The 19,126-nt window shown below is 36.1% G+C and overlaps 1 protein-coding gene across 1 annotated transcript; it reads left to right on the top strand.

Moving 5' to 3' along the window:
- The first annotated feature begins 1,754 nt into the window (after positions 1-1,754).
- LOC132133747 (C-Jun-amino-terminal kinase-interacting protein 1-like) lies at positions 1,755-17,869 on the top strand. Its single transcript, XM_059546684.1, has 12 exons — positions 1,755-2,087; positions 3,213-3,324; positions 5,375-5,686; positions 9,061-9,142; positions 10,330-11,331; positions 11,851-11,923; positions 12,401-12,570; positions 12,668-12,771; positions 12,896-13,012; positions 14,015-14,085; positions 14,580-14,678; positions 16,118-17,869. Exons 1-12 carry the CDS (start codon positions 2,017-2,019, stop codon positions 16,188-16,190), a joined length of 2,286 nt encoding a protein of 761 aa, XP_059402667.1. The 5' UTR covers positions 1,755-2,016; the 3' UTR covers positions 16,191-17,869.
- The last annotated feature ends 1,257 nt before the right edge of the window (positions 17,870-19,126 follow it).

Here is a 19,126-nt window from a genome sequence, read left to right as displayed (position 1 = left end):
TTTTTCTTTAACCTGAACATTTTATCATGTTATTCAGACATGAACGAATTCTCATACAGCTTGCAGAAGAAAGTGTGTTATTTACTTTTCTAAGTGATCAGCCGAGATGTTAGAACAGCTAGATCCCATAGATCAATACTAAAGGAGGGGCCGTAGCCATATGTAGGTATCACATGATCAGGTTGTGCGCTCTTTTGACTTAATCGCTAGTAGCAATTGTTTAGCAATTCCCTATCAACCACTCGCAACACTAGCATGGTGATGGAAGTTCCTGCACAGTCTGGTTTTAGTTTTGAGAAACACTGACTTCAGCCATCACTAGAGGGCATCATGTCGACCTAATGTTTGTTTTTAATAAATATATGAAAATGCTAAAGGCCATTGAGTGGTTAAAATTGATCATATTTATGGTCATAGTCATGAATCTTATAAATCCTTAATTTAAAAATCTTTCCAAATGTCTCTTTTTATGACTGCACAGTGCATATCTCAAATAAATATACTGTTATATGATTTAGTATTGTGTATTTTATTTCTGCATTTTTTGCATTTTCTTTATTTTCATTTCCATTACATTAAAAAAAATCGCTTTTTATGTTGTGTTTTGGGTGGTTGTATACATAACATGTTTATATGTTTAGTATTTTAGGTTTTCTTTTTATTTCTCTTTTTAATTATTCTAGTATTGTTTTATTGTGAGTATTATTGTTATATTTAGTGTATGTATTTTAGATTTTTTTTGCCTTTAATTCTATTAAATATATAGTATTTTGTTTTTAGTATTTATTTTATTGTATAGTATTATCTTGTATCGTCTTGTATTGTCCTGTCCTTTTGGTGTCCTGTTTTGTTTTTTATTGTTCTTTTTTCCACATTTGTTTTTGTTTTCTTTCTCTTCTCTCTTTTTGGTGTGTTTTGGACTTTTTGTTTAATTTTTTTGTTCTGTTTTGAGTTTTTTTTCTCTCTTTTTTGTGTTTTTTTTTCTCTTTGTTTTTTGTTGCTTTGTTTTACATTAAAGTCTCACATCGTTAGTTTTTTTTCTGAATAAGTGTAAGATTAAAACGACATCTATGAATTTCCCATTTTTATTAAATCAGTGTGCCATCAGTGCACACCTGAGTGAACTGGTCAGCATCCAGCAGTGAGGCTGGCAGTGTAATAATGCAATAGAGCTGCTGTAAGCAGAGCTGATGTGAATGGCGTCCTGTGGGAGCTGCGCTAATGAGGGAAGAGCTCTCAGCTCCTGTCTAGGTCTGCTAATGTCTGCTCTTATAGAGCATAATGACCATGGAGAGACTCTTATCTCTGCCCGTTTCTCTATCTTCGTCCTCCATCTTCTGCAGAGTCCCACAAAGAAACGGATCTCCTCCAAATCAATAACACACGTTATCTGCAATCGCCCCACTGTGCAATGTAAAATAAGATGACGCATGTATGATCCGTCAATAACATGCTTGTTTTTCCAATAATGAAATGCAAGAAGATCTGAATCTAATTAACAGGGTTTCGTCGGAGATCTTAATGAACTTTAATGATGCAATATATATCTCGGGAAGCTTTCCAGATATTTTCATCTGGTTATCAATGCCATCGATTCCCAGCAGGCATCTCTTCACCAAACTGGCCTGCACTTGTGTGGAGGTGGCAACTCGAGCCGCATTGATCTGGACCATCAATCAGTGGGGTGGCAGACCCTTTTAGTGGAGACTACGCCTCTCTCTCTCTTTCTCTCTCTCTCTCCCTCAGTCATCCGCTGCTGACTTTAATGGCTCCATTGAAGGACACACGCAGAGCAGAGCAAGGAGTGTTAGGGGTGTACAGTAGGATGTTTTCGAGGGGAAGTGAGGACGTCCTCAACAGCTTCCCGTGGCTGATGTAACCCCCCCGAGGACCCTCGTGGAGGACATTTCTGTGTGGAGTGCCGGACGGGTGGTTGAGAAAGAAAGTGGCATAATTGTTGGCTCCATCGATTTTCCCCACAAGAAGGGTCCAGTGGCATCCTGCCCTGCCCTGCAGATGGTGCTCAGTCTGGCCATGGACTCCAGAGAGGATGGGGACAGCTGGATGGAGGAACAGTGGGAGAAATGGTACAGTAGTGATACTGCTGTGTCCCCCTGCACTTTCTTTTTGCACTGCACTTACCTGACCTTGGATCAGCTTGTGTGTTCTGAAATAGGCCAAAATGTTAGTTTGGTGTGCATGAAGGAAATATTTGTAGCGTTATGGATGGGACTGAATGAGATGTGAAGGTTTAGTCATTTAATGTGTGTATGTTTGTGTTTCCGATCTAAAATTATGCTTGCTTTCATTCTTTTGAATGGTACAAAATCATAATCAAAGGATACAATAATGATTGTGGTCTGCGGAAAGACGTTAATAGTTCTGCTAGGTTAATTAGATTGACTGACTAAATTTGCTATGTTAAATTGTCTTGTTCGTCTTGTTATCAATCTATAAATGTGGAGGCTGCACAATTGCAGGTGTATAAACAGGAAGTACTCCAAATGTTGTATGTCGGAGTGCTTTTAAAGCTTAATTTATCAGTGCATGGCTAGCTTGCAGACAGCAGGTATAAGAATACTGAAAACCAACTTTATTCAAAACATTAGGTAGAATAAGAATGTTGTTGTCATTAAGCAAGTTGATACAATGTGTTAAATCAGCATTTAGGATTTAAAATTTAGGAAAACAAAAACAGAAGAATTGTATTTGCTTATGCTTTCTTACAACAGATTTCCACATGCATAACTTGCATAATTCTGAATAATATCCTTGAATCTATCTAATATTATTTTATGTAAATTTGTTTGTATATAAATATAAATTAATGTAAAGGTTTATAATATAGACTATTAAATAACTAAATAATCTTAAAGTTAGCAGGATGTCAACCGATAACTACAGGATTACATTAAATGACTAAAGAAACTACTTTAAAAGAAAGTAAGGGGGAATATACACATTTATATAAATGTATATAAACACACACACACACACATATATATACATATGCATACATGCTAATTTTATTTACATTTTTATTTGCATTCATAGATCAATGAGTTATACACCTACAAGTTACAGCATTGCAGTAGTTGTGCAGTTGAGCAAGCAAGCCGTGCCCTCTCTGTGTATGACTGTTTAGCGATGGCCTCGTGGAGGGATGACGTAATGTGTGTCACTATCTGTGTGGGTGTGCTGGCACTTTGCAGGTTAACCCATGACATCAGTCTGAATGAATACGAGGATGACGACCTTTCAGAAATGACAGAAATCATGGATGAGAATGGAATCACTCTCAGCCAGCTCGACCTCGACCCTAGTGTAAGTCTGTACCCTCAAATAAACTTACTGGACAGATTTTAGTCTGTTTTCATAGCTGGCATTTTGGGGTAAACATACATTTTCGTGCACTCTCAGAAAAGAAGGTACACTGGGACAGTACCTTTTCAAAAGGTACACTTTTGTACCTTATTTACCCTAAAATGGCACATATTAGTACTTTTTGAAAAGGTACTACCCCAGTGACTTTTTTTCTGGGAGGGTATTAGTAATTTAGGTTATTTCCATATAAATATATTTACTTGTATATTTAAGCAGTATATTTGTAATTTTTACCATTTATTTATTTTGTTGGTGTATATATATATATATATATATATATATAACATATTGTGGTGTCAGGGTTTACTCTTAATTTTTGGGAGGTGTGCCAAAGCACCACCTGTACATGCCTATTAGGGTTAATTAACATCTGCTCTGAGCCTGTAGCTAATCTCCAGTGGGCCAGTTTAGGAATCAAACCTTACACTTAACTTTAGATTTATTCACAACTACAAAATCATTTTATGTAAAAAACAAAAGATGATGTTAGGCAAACATCACTCACCAACTCTCAGTGTGTAAAAGAGAAGCTTGGACATTCTGTTAAGCATTTTCCTTTGCTTTTTTATGAACAAAAAGTCAAACCGGTTTAAAACGGCATGAGGGTGTGTAAATGATGACCAGCTGACTTGTGCATGATCTATCCTTCCGTTTTTGACCTCCTTTGTGTCCTCCTTTAAGTAAAATGACTTTCAAGAGCATGGACTATAGTGATTACTATTGACTATAGTAATCACAGTTATCTTAATTTTAAAACATTACATGTCAACAGGCAGTCCTCACCACAAAGTAAAACGTGTATATGTGGTTTATCTCCACCCTTAAACCAAACAGTCACTTATCTTTCCATGAGACACAGTCTGGAGCTGAATGAGGATTCATCTGACGGTGCAAAGCTTGGCTGTTTACCCAACAGCAAAAATAGATTTTTAGTTCAAAGGCACATCATCCGTCTCCATGTCCAACTAATGTGTAGAGATTGAGAATTTTTGTATTTGAGTGAGTAAGTGAGGTCACAAGAGACTGTTGTGTTCAGAGCCAATTAGCATAGCAGTCAGTTAGCATTAGCATTAGACATAAACTCTGAGGGAAGCTGTCAAAGTCAATCACATCTGACTGTTTATCATGTAACCACTTCCAAAAATCCCTCATTTATCATTTCAATAACTTTTTATGTGATTATGAAGTGTTTTTTGCTAGAAAAGCTGTGTTTGAAGACAATAAGGCGAGTTAGAGTTATTGGTTTGACAGAGAGAATTTATTGTTCAGTCTCATCTGGTGGTTCAACATGGATATCATTGTCTGAGCACTTACATAAAAATCCCTAATTTATGAATTCACAACCTTTAATGTGATAATTAGCACTGGAAGTGTTTATGCTATCAAAAGCTGAGTTTAATGACAAGAAGGCAGTTAAGTGTCATGACTTTGACAGAGAGAATCCAAAACATTTTAAATTACGTCAGATGATTGATCATAATTATCATCATCTGACCAATGATTCCACTACCCTTTTAATGCAATGATTAGCATTATGACGTAAGTGTTAATGCTAAGAAAATCTGCGCTGAAAGAGCATAAATTTCAGCTTAATTTGCTTTGACAGAATTTATAATATGTTCAGTAACATCTAACTGTATAGCATGGATATCATTATCACTATCAATAAAAATCCTTTTTTTATTTTCACAGCCTTTCAATTAGATACTGGAATAGTGTTTATGGTAAAAATAGCTGAGTTTAAATACAGCAGGGCAGTTTAGTGTAATTAAACATGTTATAATCGTTCTCCTCGTCATTTTTGGGTGTGTTTATTTTGCTTCTGTCTTGTGACACGCCTCATTGTTCTCTGGGATTGAATTAGCTTTCCTTAAAGCAGCCAGGAAGAGAGCCACAGGCTGATGTCATCACCGTGCTCTGATTGGCCGGCTGCGTCTGACTGCAGCTCCTTTGCTCTCGCTTCTAAAGCTCTGCTGCCTGCTCTTCCCAGGATCACATGACTCAGCCGACCAATGGCACGCCGAGGAGCGGCCGGAGGAGGGGGGTGCTGGAGCTGCAGACCGAGATGCTCCACTTGGACCTGATTGATGCAGAGGGAGGAATCTTGGAAGAAGAGGAGGAAGAGGAGAACAAGAGGCGGCCGGTTGATCCCGTCGATGACAACCACAAGGAAGTGCAGGGTGCAGGGCCGCCTGTCACTCAGCCTCAGCTAAAGGATTTCATCCCTGCCGTCGCCATGGATACATACCGGCCCAAGAGACCCACCACCCTGAATCTTTTCCCCCAAGTGCCAAGGACTCAGGTGAGACGGACAGGTTTTGGTAGTGGCCTATGGTCTTTAAGAGGCTTGTGATTACGTCTGAGACAGATGGAAAGGGATTAGAAATTGTTTTACAGTAGAAGTGATGATTTCCATACTGCTCAAACAGGATCTTGAGCCATAATCTCGAGCCGTTCCCCTGGAGGGATGGCATGTATTTTCAGTGTGTATGCAAATCGGTGGCATGTAGCGTTCAGGTTTCTTTGATACTACCGACCGGTGATGTTGATGATGTTTCCTGTTTGTGAGCTCCCGCTCGTCCCAATCACTGCTATCCGCCCTCCGTGTAATGCAATCCAACAAGAAAGAGCGCGAGTGGATCATTACTGTTGACCTGTGAGGGTCAAACAGCAGGGGGCGGCACTTTAATGGGTCGATTTGAACATAAAAACATAATCAAATGTGGAGCTGTTTTTGAAATGGTTGTGATTGACATTTTTGGGCTAGCTACTGTAAATAATTTGTTGATCTATATATCATGTTAGAAGAGACCAGGGCATGTTTATAAAATGTGTTAAAAAAAATTGTTATTACTTTCTTATAACTGCGCATAATCTTACCTAATATTGTTATTGTTAAATCAAAGTAAAACTATAAAAAAAATAATTTCTGGAAATTGAAATGAAGCTTAAATAAAATAAATATTACATTTAAAAAATATATAAGAAATCTGAAATGTTGCCTTGGCAATTAACAAAAATAAGTAAAAGTACAGATATTACTAAACTAAAAAAATTATTTAAAATACAAATAATAAAAAATAATTAAAATACAAAATTAAAATAGTTAAATGTATTTAAAAATACTAAAATAAATTATGATAATAAAAATTAAAAAAGCACATAACAAAATTACTAAAACTAAAATGCATTTAAATACTATATATTAAAAAACTATGACTCACTGAGTCTTCATTTAAGTAATGGCCCAGCATTGATCTCCTGAAAAAAAAAGTGAAAAGTGAAAGTGACGTGACATTCAGCCAAGTATGGTGACCCATACTCAGAATTCGTGCTCTGCATTTAACCCATCCAAAGTGCACACACACCTGGAGCAGTGGGCAGCCATTTATGCTGCGGCGCCCGGGGAGCAGTTGGGGGTTCAGTGCCTTGCTCAAGGGACACCTAAGCCATGGTATTGAGGGTGGAGAGAGAACTGTACATGCACTCCCCCCACCCACAATTCCTGCCGGCCCGAGACTCAAACTCACAACCCTTCGATTGAGAGTCCAACTCTCTAACCATTAGGCCATGACTTCCCTTAAGGGGAAAAGACTTCCAGCCCAGACTGTACTGAACTTAAAATGACCTTTTCAGTTTTCTCTATTACTGAAATTGGATTTAGTTATGCTGCTTGCTGTAATTTTCAATATTGCCCCAAGTTTTTTCAAAAATACATTTATTCTAGAAATAATGGTTTTATGTGTTCTGTATTTTCAACTCCACACCCAAAAATGAATATTTTCATCATTTACTAACCCTAATGTAAATCCAAACTTCTATCTTTCATAGAACACAAAGGGAGATACTTTGCTGAATGTTCCATCTGCTCTATTGCATATAATAAAGTGTCAAAAAGTACTTTATTCCAGATCTTCTGATATCATTCTTGATTTAATACAGCTCAATAATACAAGTTTGGAATGACATGAGGGTGAGTAAATGATGAAAGAAAGTTAATCTGTTTAACCTGTGCCGAGCTAAAAATGTACATTTAATATAATGCAGTTTAATCAGGTTGTTCTGCAGTAATTGCATAACAATATTTACCATTTTATTAGTCCTGGCCAGTCCAGTGTCCCGAATTCCCAAATCACCAGAGATATTGAAACCAGTGGTCTTTATCATTAAGACTTGCAAAAGCCCACTTTTTTATATCCAGTTATTTTGCCAACTGGTTATTATGAGGTGACATGAAACCTAGTAGTTGCTTGTGTAAAGAAAAACAGGCTTTTGCTTGAATATTTGAGCATACTGAATCGTATCCAGGTCAGCAGACTTTTTAACGATCAGAGAAGATGATGCGACTGTAAATGTGCTTGCCTGTCTTTAATCTCATAATCTTGCCTTGTCGAATCTCTCCACGTCTGCAGCATTGGCACAGCGGCTGGGCTCAAAGGGCATTTGAGGAATTAGCAAAGAGCTTTTCAACCGAAAGAAAACAGAGTTATTGGATAATACAAGTAAAACCATAAAATATCTACATTGTGACGGTAATATTTTAGGCCTGGCTATTGGCTGAAACCCTAAGAATCAATGTGGGGCACTATTGACAACTTATTTATATTACTTCTGTAATCTGACAGCATGTTTCTGAGAGAAATGGCATATTCAGCTGTTAAAAATTTAAACACTTGATTTTACAAGGAAATGTAATTTTTAAAAGTGTTCATGGCATACCATAACTTGCATTTTTTTCTTTTGTTGACATATTTCCTATTTCCTAAATCGTATTTTTGGGCAAAAGTAGTCTCTGAAAAATAAGCCAATGGCCTTTAGTGATTTTTTATTTTTATTTTTTTTTATAAAGCTTTACAGTCATTCTTACACTAGAAAGCATCTGATTGGATGAAACAATGTAGTGCAGGATGAGTCATCAGCACCAATAATATCCATTTTAAATCTGCTAAAGGAACTTTTAGGTGTACATTAGAATATAGATAATGCTATATATGATAGTAGCATATAGCTAACTGGGTTCTTTCCTCATACTGTTTTTATTGTCACTAAATGAGACCATCATATCAACCATCTGTGTCTTCTTTCTCCATTACGAACACTACTGTGCATTCCCATCTACCCCCACACTTACGCACACACTACTGACATGCTCTCACGCATGCCAGTTCCTGCATCATCGATGGGCGCGTTGCTATGACAGCATTGGAGTGTCCGTGTTAAAGGTGCATTATAGCGTGGTCAATTCATGAGTCAGTGTCAGGAAAGAGCAGTAAATCTATCTGTAGATTGCTCTTCCTGTAACTCTCTCATTTTACGGACTGTCAGATATAGTTTCTGTTTCAATATATGATAGAAAATCACCTAAAATGTGTTGACAATTAGAAATGCTGACAAAATCACATGATTTATCCATGATGGAGGGATGTACATGTCCGTCTGTGTTTTAGTATAATTGTTTTTTTATATTTTTATTTTTTACATTTGATTTAAATTTTATATACTTTAAATAAAAACTATTAAAAATGCTATGACTGTACTGTACTTTTTTATTTATTAATTTTAGAAATATTTTAAAAAAAATTGTATCCTGTTTAGTTTTGGTATAAACAATATGGACTCTCTCTGCATTTTGTATATTGAAAAACCTATCCCTCATTCTTTTTACTTTAATTGCAGGACACAATAAATAACAATTCCTTTGGGGAGAAAGAGCGGAGGAAAGATAAGAAAAGCCATTCTTCATCACCACACATTAAGGGTGAGTAATGGCCACTCACACCACACAAATGAATATGTCTGAAGAATTGCTGAGACTTGAATCTTCCAAACAAGTAATTTTTCAATAAACACTTCTATGCATAAGAATAAATACCATGAGATAAATGAAAGAAATACATGTTGTAGGTGTATTATTGTTCATACTGTAGCTGTTTTTGTAGTATTCGCTTTCATGGAATGAAAATCTGTTTACGTGATGTGATTAGCTTAATGGGATTTCTGTCAATCTGCTTACCCAGAAAGTTCATCAGACTTGTGTCTGACTCTTCCAGTATGAAAAAAGGTTTGGATACTGTAAAGCTAATGTGTTTAATTTTTGTTGAAACACTTTATTCTGTTCCAGGTTTATACATCTAGGAGTGTAAATATTATGGCTTTGTCCCAATTTGAATGAGTTAACTATATACTAAAATGACATGCTTCCCTAATGATGGGAAATTAGCATTTGGTATATGTAAGAATTAGCACCTACCTCAATGCATTGCCAGTCTGTATGAAATGAAAATTCACACTATTTTCTATTACCTATTTATATGTAATTTATATATTTTTATAAACCCATGTTTTTGATCTTACTCTTAACGATGTTTATGATTGAATTTTTTTTTCCCCCTCTTACTACCTTGCGATTCTTAATCAAAATGTCATAACTGGATCTTCTGTTGAAACAACAGACTTCTTTCTGGTGACATACTTCTCCAATTAAGATCTGGCTCCATCCAATCAGCAACCGATGGATTGAAATAAGTCCCCGCCGTACAAATTAGATTTTTCGATAATCTGAATTTAAATGTAAGTCCTAGTATGGATAAAAACTACTGTCGCTACTTCTATTGCAATACGATTTTAAAATTCATTACGATTTTAATTTTAAGTTCATACCTTTGGTGCGAAGGAAGCTTTGATCTCATTGTATTTGATGGTACCTTTCTTCAGTTGACAAAATGACAAATTTCACCTTTATATATTATACCATATATATCATATATTCACCTTTTACATTGGTTTAAAAGTCATCAGGATTCATTACTTCCTGTGCTGAGTTAAACTTGGCATTTTGCAAGGCTTTAACTGTGGCATTAACTGACATTTTACATAATCCTCTTCAGATGTTTTTCTCCATTAGGCTTATTGCCTAATGTATAATCTTCTGTGTGTGTGAAACAGGAGATTCCGCTGTCAAACCTGAGCAGGTTAGCCTGACCGATGCGGACAAAGTTCAGGCCAGGGCTGGCACAAAACCACGGGGACCTGCCTCCTCCATGAACAAAGCCTCAGCCTTTCACACCAAGAAGCAAGATAAGCTGTCTGAACCTTTGAAAAAGTCCAATGTGGTAGCACCCCTTACGCAGACAGTCATGAAGGGAAAATCCACGGAAGTGACACTGATAGAGGGTGTCCTTGACATCCCAATCATTTGCAAGGAAAAAGCCCGGTATCACACCGTCAATGGCTATCGGGAACAAGTGCATTATCCTGTGGAGAATGAAGGTATGTGTGACCAATTGGTCGACAAAAACAAGGACTATCTCATTTCAGAAGGAAATGCAACAGAGGAGATCCACCTCACACCAGTCAACGGTGAACAAGAGCGACCATTTCTGTCCCAGAGCAGTGACAGCAACCGCATGTCCATTAGTTCGGACACAGAGCTTCCTCCCCTTCACTACTACCCATCAGCGGGTTGTCCGAACCCCTCTATTAGTGAGGAGGATGAGGTGTACGCACCCACACCCCCATGCCGGACTGTCAGCCTCAGCAATGCGGGGGACTCTTGTCAGTGGGCTGAATCTCGTAAGCTTAAATTGGTGAAGGAGGACACAGGGAACTTAAAGACAGTGGCGGTCAGCACAGATGCTTCGGGACTGACTTATGACTCTGTTAAGTACACCCTGGTGGTGGATGAGCATGCTAAGCTCGAGCTAGTGAGTATCAAGGACTGCTACAAAGGTTACGAAAGTGACAGTGACAATACCGTCTATGAGTCTGCCATCGATGAGGATGAGGAGGATCAGGAAGTGGACGAAGAGGAGGAAGAGTCGGGAGCGAGAAGCATGAGGAGAGACACTTCCTGTTTGTCTGCGGATTCCACCACAGACACCACCTCAGACATACCCCGCTCCCGCAAGTTCATGAATGTCTTTGTGAATGGACGGTCACGTTTATCTGGTGGGTAATAGAAGCTGATTTGGAATTTAGAAAATAATTAATTAAAAAAAAATTTTTTTATAAATACATTTTCTTAATATAGGGGTTGTTGCAAATGTGTACAGATCTTAAACATTGTAAGTACTCCGAAATCCATTTAGTCATATACTGTGGCTGCTTCGGCTACTTTGATCATGAAACACTTCCGCTGTCCACAATACCAAGTTTATGAGTTTATTTTTGGCTTCTGGTATGTTACAATAATATGCAGTGGATATCAAATGAAGGCAAGAGCAGTGTGAGATGCTCAGAAAGAATGGCAAAGGGCCAATGGTTGAGCCTTGTGGCACCCCTTCAGTAATACATCTGCCTGAGACTTTGCAAGAAAAGACTTTGTTTTTTTCATTTATGGGTTTGCTATCAGACCCACCTTTCACCAGCCAGGATCAAGATGATGAAATTCAGCCAGCAGTTCCTACCGAAATGTCTCTATCCTTTGTTGTTCTTGTTGTGACAATGAACGTTTGTTCTCCCACTCAGCTGCTGAGTTTGGATTCTTCTCCTGTGTTATTAACGGAGAGGAAAGAGAACAGAGCCACAGAGCAGTGTTCAGGTAAGAATTCAATCAAATTCTTGATGCAACGTTTGAAAAAAAAAAAAAACAGGAAAGTAACCATGCGACTTAAAAAGGATATTGAACCCTATCCTGTCAAAGAAATTTTAACGAAGATTTTTTTTTTTATTTATTATTAAATGAAGCCTATTTTGGGGACCATTATTATTATTTATTTTTCTGCTTTTTTACTTTTTTTAAGTTATGCAAAGAGCATAACTGTAATACTGTGTTGGTTTATTACTATTGTTGCTATTATTATTAATATATTTTATATATATATAATATGTATATAAATGTGCTAAACTGTCATTAAACTGTCCTAAAAAATATATATTTTTATTTGAGTGTGAATTTTACCCATTGACCCAAATGAAACACGAGTAATAGGAAAAACTACGCAAATATATAGTTTTCTTCAAATAGATAGTCTACTCATTGGTTATTACCCTAAATCAAATTTTGGCTTTTTTAAAGGTTTATTCCTCGCCATGAAGATGAGTTGGAATTAGAGGCAGATGACCCCTTACTAGTTGATATGCAGGCCGAGGATCTATGGTGCGAGGCCTACAACATGCGCACTGGATCCAGAGGCATCTTCCCTGCATTTTATGCCGTCAAAGTGACAAAGGATGAACTTGTTAAAGGTACATCTTGGCTTTGCTATAAGTATTTTAAGTATTTGAGCTTTTGTATCTTGTGCATTGAGGAATAATGGCCTTCTCTGTCTGCTGATTTGTTCAGAGGTAAAAAGTGACTGGATGGACAAATTCTGGGTAAAATTCCTTGGTTCTGTTCAAGTTCCGTATCACAAAGGGAATGATGTGCTTTGTGCCGCCATGCACAAGGTATACTAATCATCCATTTCTGCATTATAATTCTGCCCTGGATTTCCATATATTTACATAATTACAAAGACATGATGTTGTTCAAATGTAATCTGATGTTCATATGCAATTTTATTGTCAACAGATAGCATCAAACAGACGAACAACAATGCAGTTTAACCCCCCCTCGCCTTGCATTCTGGAAATCAACACACAAGGAGTGAAAATCATCGTTCAGGATGACTGTCGGACTTCTGGAAGGGTTTGTATAATGTAGAAGACCTATAATATTCTTTTTAAAGAAGCGCAAGGGTCATTCCTGTCATGCAGTATCTTTTCAAACCTCAAAGTTGAAAAAATAAATAATAAAAATGAATGTTATTTTACAATTTATGGAGGTAATTCAATAAGGTTTTATGGTGTCAATTTAATTTAGATAACTTGAATCCTTATTTTAACCTTGTTTTTGATATTTCTAATGTTATATTTTAAGTTATACATATTTCTCTCATATGACATTTTCAAAAAAACAAAATGTTCTTTTCAATCTTGAAAAAACTTTTCAATCTTGACATATTATGATACTAATCTATATGATGTTATCAAAAATGTTGAAAAAAACTGAAAACTGAGACAGACCAAGTAATGACACAAAACCTCACAGAATTAATATGATCTATTGCAAAAAAGTGATATTAACTAAACCTGTGATATGGGTTTTATAATTTTTTGTTATAAATAATATGATTTCTATCTTTAAAAATTTGATGATGACATGGGGACATAGGGAAATAGCATAGGAATTAATAACATGACACAGTTTGAAGTGCTCTCAATATTACCATCCATAGATCTATAATATGGATAAATAATTATTTTAATTCCTTATTTGGAAATAAAAAATTTACCTTTGACCTCAAGGTGAAATGATTCCTCCTGCCTCTGCTTCACATTGTAGCTATGTTGCCACCAAAAGGCTCTTCCAATCAGCTGTGCTCTATGATGCAACATTTGCAGTCCTACAGCTATGCAATTAAGCATTTTAAGACCGAATGGTAATCTGTAGCCATAATGTGTGGGGGGGGGAGGTCTTGCCCCCTAAACCTCTCTGAATTAGTGAATTAGTGAGCCTGCTCAGTGATGTAAACCACAGGATTCAGGAGTTTAGCACACGTACTAAGACAACCTCACACTTGCGCCTACACCAATGTTTCAATCCTTGCTGCTGATTAGACCACTCAGTCTTTCTTTCTGTATTTTACAGGGTGAGAAGTGCTTTCACTTTTTTCAGCTAAAAAACATCTCCTTCTGTGGGTGCCATCCGAAGAACAAGAAGTGAGTTTGAACAGAAATGCATGGTTTCTCTCAAAGTGCTATTATTAGATACTTTCTGTCCATTTTGACTTGTTCCGATCTGAAAATAAGCGAATTGGGTTCTTGAAGTGTCTTAGAGACTTCGCCACAGTTCTTCTGGATTTAATCGGTCTCAGTTCGTTCTGTTTCTTCATGTTATTCCAGACTGAATGATGGTGAGATCAGATCTCTGTGTGGAGCACTGGCTATTGACTTCTTGTGCAAACAAAAATTTCACTGGATTACAATCAATAGCAAAAATAATGGTTAGAAATGTAAACTGATATTTACTACTGACACACTACAGAAAAATATAGAAATAACTGACTTAAAACCATTTTTGTTGGTGAAAATACTAGTGGACTTTTGCACATATATATATATATAGCTGTAAAAACAATAACCCAAGTTTTAGCCTACAGGAAGAGGAAAAAAATACAACATTCTAGACAGTATTTTCTCTGTGTTTCTTTCAGGTATTTTGGAGTAATAACGAAACATCCAGCATATGACAGATTCGCCTGTCATGTGTTCTTTTCAGATGATACAACCACAAAACTGGCTGAATCTGTTGGGTGAGTTCTCTAGATCCCACAAACACAATTTTTGTTTCTCGATTATATTTTCCTGCAGAAACCAACTTATTTATCGTGGAACATTTCCTTCTCATTTAACATACTGCTTTATGTATGTTACAAATCATTATGTATACTGCATATACAATAGTATACATGATTTTATTTGTTTTATTTTTGTTTGGGGGGGGCATATTTTTCTTTGTAAAAAAGTTATAAGCCACGAACAAGGTTATTCACAATGTTTCAAACTTTGATGTGAAGCCAAAAATTATATGAAAACTGGACCAAAAACAAAGGTGCAAGACTTTGTGGTTTTAATGAAGGTAAAAAACAATCCCACAAAGCATTGTGAATGCAACTGAATTAAAAGCAATAGAGAAATATAGAGCTACCGATTTAAAAATGTTGATTACAATATGTTTTGCTTATTGCAAAATATGTTTATATATACAAAATCTTTAAGGAGTTTGAGAGCATATTATAGAGAGACTGACTCTAAAGGGCTCTAAAAGGTCATTTTGATGCAGTTGGTGAAGATTCTCTGAAGAATCATGGGTAATGTAGTTTTTCACCAGCAATTCTACTATTAAACATTATTATTAAAAATAATACTAAAATATATACTAAAAGCATATACCATTGATTAACAACTTTGTAGCTTAAAGGGATAGTTCACCCCAAAAATTAATTAATTCTGTAATTAATTACTCACCCTCATGTCATTCCAAACCTTCAAGACCTTTGTTCATCTTCTGAACAAGATGAAGATATTTTTGAGCTATGAGCTAAAACTATGACGCTTGCATGTGGTGCCGCTGACGTAGAACAAGTATGCGTTCTTACAAGCAAAGGAATGCACATGCATGCGTCATGGTACTCTCGTGAATAGAGGAGGACAGTGACAGGGAAGAGAAGAATTGTTGAATAAAGTCATTGTTTTTGTTTAGCTTGTAGCTCATAGCTTTATAAAATTAAGGTCGAACCATTGATGTCACATGGACTATTTTAATGATGCCCTTTCTATGTTTCTGGGCCTTGAATGTGGTAGTTCCCTTAATGTCTATGCAGGGTCAGAAAGCTTTTGGATTTCATCAAAAATATCTTAATTTGCGTTCCAAAGATGAACAAAGGTCTTAGGGTTTTGATAGAATTAATGACAGACTTGTTATTTTTGGGTGAACTATCTTTAACGGTTTACAAGTTAGCGTTAAAAATGTTACGTTAAAATATGGCAAAATTATTATGCTTTTTAAGGCAGAAATATGAGTTCTGTTCCAGAGTCAATTTTCGAAAGCACAAATAAAAACAAAACTCGTTCTAGATCTAAAATCACATCTAGACCTTCCCAAAATGAAATCAAAATATGACTACAGTGGATAATTTATAGATATGCATATAAATAAATACTTTTTTTAATAAATACTTTATTTTTACAGGAAAGCATTTCAGCAGTTCTACAAAGAACATATGGAATATTCCTGTCCAACAGAAGACATCTTCCTCGAATGACCTTCAGTCTGCTTGTATTTTTTCATTATCACTTAATATATGAGGCGTCGCATGATGGTGGTTTTGAGTCACTTTGTACGTATTGATGATGTTTATTTTAGACAAATGTTAAAATCGAAACAGATATCAGCTACAGCGCAACTACTTTCACATACTGGTGTAAAGCCTTAAGATGTTTAATAACAGAAAAAAAGTTTGATGTGACTTGTATAAATCATTTGTGCAAAGTCTGGTTTTGAATTCATTCGAAGCACAATGTCTGACGCATTAATGATGAATGAAACATCACAAAAAGATCTTAAAACAACTGTATGTTTAAAAAAAAATTACCTTGAAATATAAATTTCTAAATCATTCTGATTGCTTACATAATCTATCTGAGCCAAATGGCTTGTTTTTTTCCCGCGCTCCTTCACAAATGCCTGGGAATGTGTAAGATTGGTGGGCGGATACGAAATACTGCGAAAAGGGCGGTACTGTTTTACGGCAGCAACAAATACACATTTACTGTTTAATGTAATTACGACACCGAAGTTCACTCTTTTAACTGAAGGGAGCTTCAAAGTCGCAAAACATAGCTACAATACAGTCTATGAAAAATACACATACAGTTGCTTTAAAGCTAAACTGTATCCAAAATCAAAGATTATCTGAAACCAAAGCTATTTTGGGCCATGTCCTTCTTCACTCAGAATGGATGTGAACCGTGTAATTGAATTCAGCCCAGTCTGTCCATCTGGTGTCCCACTATGCGAAACCCCAGGTTGAAGACCACTTTAAAGCGTTTCTCACATTGTTTTGAAAGGGTGGTTAGCACCGCTTCGAACCCAAGGTTATGAACCCGTGATCCAGAGCATTGCTGTGCCACAATTTCAAGTGTTGTGTGTTAAATAGGGTAATTGCTGCCGTTTTTCTTCAGTCAGTTGAGCACTTCACAGTCTCACAAATCCATACTATGACGTCCATGCTCCATCTGTGAATGCTTTTTCTTTTTGTTTGTTGTATTTAATGTTTATGTGTGCTTATATTTCCATATGTTGCTCTGTTAAACAGAGCGTAGTCTGGGCTTATTCACATTCTTGCTATCCATGATGTATGTAGCTGTGAAAACCAAATAATTTTATTTTCTTTTTACATATTATATATATATATATATGTATATCTTGTTTAGAATTCTATTGAAATTGAAAGATCTTAAAATATATTATTCTGACAACTGAAACATATAAGGAGAGAATGCAACACTACTGTCAGAAATGGTGCTGAGAAATACAGCTGTTTGGTAATAAAAAAAAATGTGGTACTCCCCCCCCCCCCCCCCCCCCCAGATACAAAATGAAAGGTTTTAAAGTCTTGGCCTAAAATGGACCCATCTTAACCAGTCGTTTCAAAATGGCACATCCACACAGCATGCGCTTACCTTATATGCAATATTTACTAAATGAGCAAAGTTTTCAATGAACTGATCATCAGGCCAAATGGTTTGTGAAGAAGTTTTGGTTGGTACGGCCATTTTGAAAGGTGGAATTCAGTTATTAGGATCATATGTGTCTGCAAAATATATCTGCGATCCGATCCTGCAAAATCACAAGTTGTGCCTACTTCATTTCTCACTGTAAATTTTTTTTTATGATCATAACTGTTCTGTGGAACCCATAAAGTTAAATCCTATTTGTAAATGGATTGTCCTGGTGTGTAATTATTAAAAGTCTATTTTAATAAGGAAATGAAATATGAAAGTTACGTTAAATATCAATGTGAAAGGAGGAAAATTTCAAGGAATCATCTATATCTATATATACATATATACATACATATATACACGCACACACACACACACACACACACACACACACACACACACACATGAATCTACCTGGTTGCGTTTTGTACCATCTCAGTAGGAAAGTCAGGACACAACAGTTGTAAAAGTGAACTATATTCTGCCATTGCCAACAGTTCTGCAAGAAACAGCTGTATTTGTTCACTGTAAACACACAAATGCAAGCAACTAACATAACATAAAGAGTTATGGCTTAACATAAAAAATGATAAGAGGATTTGCCTTGGCTGACCATCATTCATTCCAATCTGTCTGAAGCATTACCAGAAGATATGGATGAAGGACTCTCGGTTGTGAGAAGTCACCTTGATGTAACTGAATTCCCTGAAGAGCACGATTCCCATTTTTCACACTGGTAAAACTGTAAAATTATATTTTGGAACATGTAGCATGGTATATATCTGTATTTTAAAAAGATATACATATATTTATTTATTTAATATAAAAATAAAATATTATAGTAATTAATAAGATAATATTATTAATTTCCATTAACAGCTGTAAAATTAAAAATGCTAAATAATAACAACTTACTATTATGCAAAATATCGGAAGAAACGCCAATGACATGACAGTAGTGTAGTGTGTTCATTCTTTTTAATGAAACTGTCAATCATTCTGTGAGCAGGCATCTTGGAACCAACTGCAGTTTATCAATCTACGAACCACCCAAATAATAATAACCTAACAATACCCAAATACTCGTCAACAGTGAGGTTGAATCGATCCGTATTCATTTTCATGGTGTTTTATGAAATTAACTGATTAGTCTTAGCTGAGATGCAGATGCAGAATGGAGTCCCTAAAGATGCTTTAGCGGTCAGTTTGCCCACTCTAAACTGCGCCAGAGTAACATGCGTACATTTTCTAATGGCTCAGTGCTGAAACTGCAGGTAAAACGTTATATTAATCCATTTAAATTGACTTTATTCTCTTATTTAAAAAGTATACGATCACTGAAAGTCGATATTTGTGTTTTCCCCGAAACATTTACTTTGTATTTGTGTAAGAACCTCAGTCTCTTCGCAAAAATTAATCCAGGGATATAAACCAACCAATAGACGACGCGGTTGAGTAGCACGTGACACAACAC

Source organism: Carassius carassius, chromosome 50 (genome assembly GCF_963082965.1).
Source record: "Carassius carassius chromosome 50, fCarCar2.1, whole genome shotgun sequence".
In the NCBI taxonomy this organism is placed as follows: Eukaryota; Metazoa; Chordata; class Actinopteri; order Cypriniformes; family Cyprinidae; genus Carassius; species Carassius carassius.
This window is presented reverse-complemented; position numbering and strand designations above follow the sequence as displayed.

What these genes read in the sequence shown, in the direction of transcription:
- LOC132133747 (XM_059546684.1), top strand. Translation starts at nt 2,017, where the DNA reads ATGGTGCTCAGTCTGGCCATGGACTCCAGAGAGGATGGGGACAGCTGG. An exon ending in AGCCACAGAGCAGTGTTCAG is followed by an intron (nt 11,924 to 12,400) that starts GTAAGAATTCAA and finishes GCTTTTTTAAAG; the next exon opens with GTTTATTCCTCGCCATGAAG. An exon ending in AAACTGGCTGAATCTGTTGG is followed by an intron (nt 14,679 to 16,117) that starts GTGAGTTCTCTA and finishes TTATTTTTACAG; the next exon opens with GAAAGCATTTCAGCAGTTCT.